Source organism: Azolla caroliniana, unplaced genomic scaffold, assembly GCF_043228905.1.
Source record: "Azolla caroliniana isolate FFs.n. ecotype wild unplaced genomic scaffold, voAzoCaro1.0.p SCAF_4, whole genome shotgun sequence".
NCBI classification, from domain to species: domain Eukaryota; kingdom Viridiplantae; phylum Streptophyta; class Polypodiopsida; order Salviniales; family Salviniaceae; genus Azolla; species Azolla caroliniana.
This window is the reverse complement of record NW_028230439.1, coordinates 18,529,598-18,533,175: the sequence shown is the minus strand read 5'-3', so window position 1 is coordinate 18,533,175 and position 3,578 is coordinate 18,529,598. Positions and strand designations below refer to the sequence as shown.

The 3,578-nt window shown below is 43.1% G+C and overlaps 1 protein-coding gene across 1 annotated transcript; it reads right to left on the bottom strand.

The window, feature by feature from the left end:
• Positions 1-269: 269 nt before the first annotated feature.
• LOC147865221 (putative L-gulonolactone oxidase 6) lies at positions 270-2,738 on the bottom strand. The gene is made up of 3 exons (XM_087317997.1): positions 2,005-2,738; positions 1,477-1,732; positions 270-1,178 (listed from the first exon to the last, which is right to left on the bottom strand). Exons 1-3 carry the CDS (start codon positions 2,686-2,688, stop codon positions 349-351), a joined length of 1,770 nt encoding a protein of 589 aa, XP_087174123.1. The 5' UTR covers positions 2,689-2,738; the 3' UTR covers positions 270-348.
• Between the last annotated feature and the right edge of the window lie 840 nt (positions 2,739-3,578).

The window sequence follows — 3,578 nt, the reverse complement described above, 5'->3', positions numbered from 1 at the left end:
TATGAGCAACGCCTTAATTATTTCAACCATAGTCAGCTTTCTCTTATTATTATTATTATTATCCACATGTGTTTACTACTTGTAATACATGTCAATTATTTCTTTGTTAATATACAATATTATTTTCTTGTAAACTATAATCAACATTCAAGCATTCAACCATATGAATAATTTCTTTGTTAATATTATTTCATTTCATTGTTAATATAGAATGTTATTTTAATGAACATTCAACCATATGAATAATTTCTTTATTACAATGCAATGTTTTTTTTAAATGTTGTAATAAGCATTCAACAAAAGCATAACCAAATTTTTTAATTTGTCATTTCATCACTATGGCTGATCTCAACTTTGTCCATCATCACCATGATTGACTTTTCGGCAAACTCGAGCATCTCGATAGATTCGACCAGGTCGACAATAATAACCATGTTGGGGTGCGCAATGGGAGTCTTTGGAGCAAATGCAGAGACCATCAAGAGCACAACCATCGGATTGGGAGAGTGGGAGGGGCACAAGGCCAAGCATCGCATCGGACCATGCACTCGAGAAGAGACCACGTGGATCGAAGCGATTCTTGATGGCAATGAAACGACGAATGTTGGGATACTTGCTAGCGACGCCGATGAAGGCGACCGGCCGGTTCTTGCCCCAGTGAGGGCGGCCACCATATTTGAAGAATACCATCTGTTCGACTTCCTCCCAAATGTCTTCGTGAAGGCGTGGGTGTAAAGGGTCACGGGAGCGGTAATAAAGAATGTCGAAGCTAATGGCATCATGTTGTCCGCCCAGAAATGCCGAAGAGTTCTTGATGTAACGCATAAGGATGCCACCATAGACGTCCGCATTGCAGAGGAAGGAAGGATGGAGGTCACGTAGGGATTTGACATCACGGATGAAGTCGGGGAACTTGTGGATGTCGATCGCGGCAGATGTGTCATGGATGAAGCGGCCGTTGATGCGGTTGTCCCATGCGCACACCCGCTCATCATCGTCGGGTGTCTGGAGGCACTCGCAGGAAGTTGTTACGCGGTTGTGGAAGCCGATGACTGGATACCCCGTGAACAAATCATCTTTGTTCTTGAATCCGTAGCCTGTCTCCGATGACAATGACGCCTGTTTCTTTACGATGCTACAAAGTTTTTTGCCGCTTCCCTTGGTGTTTAAGGAAGTCTCTGCATTATTATTAGGTTAATCATGTCTCAGCAGCATCTCAAAACGGGTGTCATATATGCAAAGTCGTACTATAGAGGAAATTTACTATGAAAGTGGTACTATGCCAAACCTACAGTGGTAAGGATCTTGACAGCATCGAATCTACTCTATGTTTGTGAAAATTATGATTGCAGAATGTCCTTGTTATAATCGGTTTAACGTATTCAATGTAAACTTTAATGTATAATCTAAGCTCAGTCTGACAATATATTGTCATTAAAAGAAATTGTTTAACCCATCTAGACCTTTAAGCATTACCTAGTGCACGATAAGTCTCCGCTTCTGTGGGATATGTTGGCACAAAGGCAGGATTATCCTTCACTCCATCCCCTTCCGTTTTGATGGGAACCCTAAAGTCCTTCTTGTAAACAACAGTCTTTTGTGAAAGAAGCCATGATAGGTCACCAAATTCATATGCTAATCCAAATTCTTTAACTCTCTCTTCAATGTCATCATCGGATGCTTCCTCGTTCGTAATAGAATGTTTGAACATTGGCTCCAATTGCAAAGTAACCTGTTACAATGATATGGACCAAAGGGAACAAAGGCCATTAGAATGATTGTATAACTTACGATGTTAATCGTCCTCATCGCTTGGTGTTTTATCACAGGAAGATAATAAATCGCAGATAGATTAAAATACGCCTGGATTATTTCAGCATTTGCAATTGAAGGTTTTGGCCAGAATCAGTGGATTCAATGCCATAATCAAACGTTAATTCTTCTCGGATAGCATAGACAGGAGACACAAAGAGAGAGAGAGAGAGAGAGAGAACTGTAGCTCACAGTGGATATAGCCCCTAGGACTCCGAGGCCGACTTTCGCAGCATTAAACTCCTTGGGTTTTGATGCATCGAGCACCACGACGCGCGCATAGCCCTGAGCTTTGGTGGCGGGTATGACGAGGCGCAAGCTGACGACATACTCATGTACGGCCCCGCCCTTCTGAAAGAGCGAGCTACCATGAGCACCCGTGCTAATAAGCCCCGCGATGCTAACCGCACCCCAGTACGGCATGTAAGGGAGGGCAAGGCCTTGCTCAGCTACTGCGTCGACGAGCTGGCGGAGGTAGACACCAGCCTCGACTTCAACCGTCTTTCTCGACTTGTCGACCATGATCCGACGGTTGTAGCGGCTTGTGCTGATGATGATGCCGTCACGACCATCGGGGCATGCTAGCTTCGGCATGCTATGCGCCCACGGGGATATGACTTTGACCTTCTTGCCGAGGCGGACGGCTCGGGCCACCGCGGCCACCAGGGCAGCTTCCGTGGTCGGAAAGACCGCGGAAGAGGCCACGCATTCCTGCCGGTCGGCCCATGCGCCGTATGCATTTTTTATGGTGCAGTTGTGCGTTCCGTTAGAGCATTGGACTGGGCTTTGTGGTGGCTTGGCTAATACCAGCACAACCCCCACCACACACAAGAGCACCTCTAACACTGCAACAACAGTTAAGTTTAGCAGCCTCATTGTGTCACACTATTTTTTTCCAAGATCTTGAAAGGCGCCTTGATGAGTTGTTTAGGCAGAAAATCTCTGTTTTAAATACTCAAAGATGTTGCGGATTATTCACGTGGAGCTTCGGAAATAATGTTCTGGAAGCGTATCCAATAATTGAGACGTTTGACCCACAATCCAATGCGTGTGGCTAGTAATTGCCATTAGTTAGCACGTCTTGTCACGCTTTTACATCCAAAGTCGTTGCCTGCACGTCTTGGCAATGATTTCTCAGCTTCAGTTTCTCCTGACTTCTCCATGGCTCGCAGCCCACGAGAACCGGCTCGCAGTTCGTAAGATGTAAATAATTATGTTGTTTTCAATGGAAATCATGTATCATATTCTTCTCTATTCTTAATACTAACATGTAATTTTTAGTTTAAATCGGATTTGATTCCTCATCAATCAAATAGAACTTATCCACTTAATCAATGTAATTCCCCAGAGTAAAGAAAATATGCTCGTAGTTCAACAATATTTGGATAAGGATTGTCTACTAGGCACGCTAGATCGATACATAATGAAAGCACCTTCAAGTAATTATATTTTTGGAGCTTTTACATTCGGCATTCACATAGCACCAATATCATGAAATTCTTCTCATACAAATATCTCTCAAAGAGAGATCTTCACATGTTTTAAAACATTTATAAGGTGTTGGCTATAGGACCCTCGAGTAGTGATGGCGTTGAAACAACAACGATGTTAAGGGAAATAGGGGTATCTACGAAAGGAAGATAGTTTATTCTTAGCAATGTCATCAAATATAGAATATGTTCAACTTTCTAGAGCATTTCATGTGATTATCATCCACCGGAACTTCGATATAGGATGAATTGATGGACAAACCAATCCCATGTACA

What these genes read in the sequence shown, in the direction of transcription:
- LOC147865221 (XM_087317997.1), bottom strand. Translation starts at nt 2,688, where the DNA reads ATGAGGCTGCTAAACTTAACTGTTGTTGCAGTGTTAGAGGTGCTCTTG. An exon ending in TCCTAGGGGCTATATCCACT is followed by an intron (nt 1,733 to 2,004) that starts GTGAGCTACAGT and finishes TCATTGTAACAG; the next exon opens with GTTACTTTGCAATTGGAGCC. An exon ending in GGAGACTTATCGTGCACTAG is followed by an intron (nt 1,179 to 1,476) that starts GTAATGCTTAAA and finishes ATAATAATGCAG; the next exon opens with AGACTTCCTTAAACACCAAG.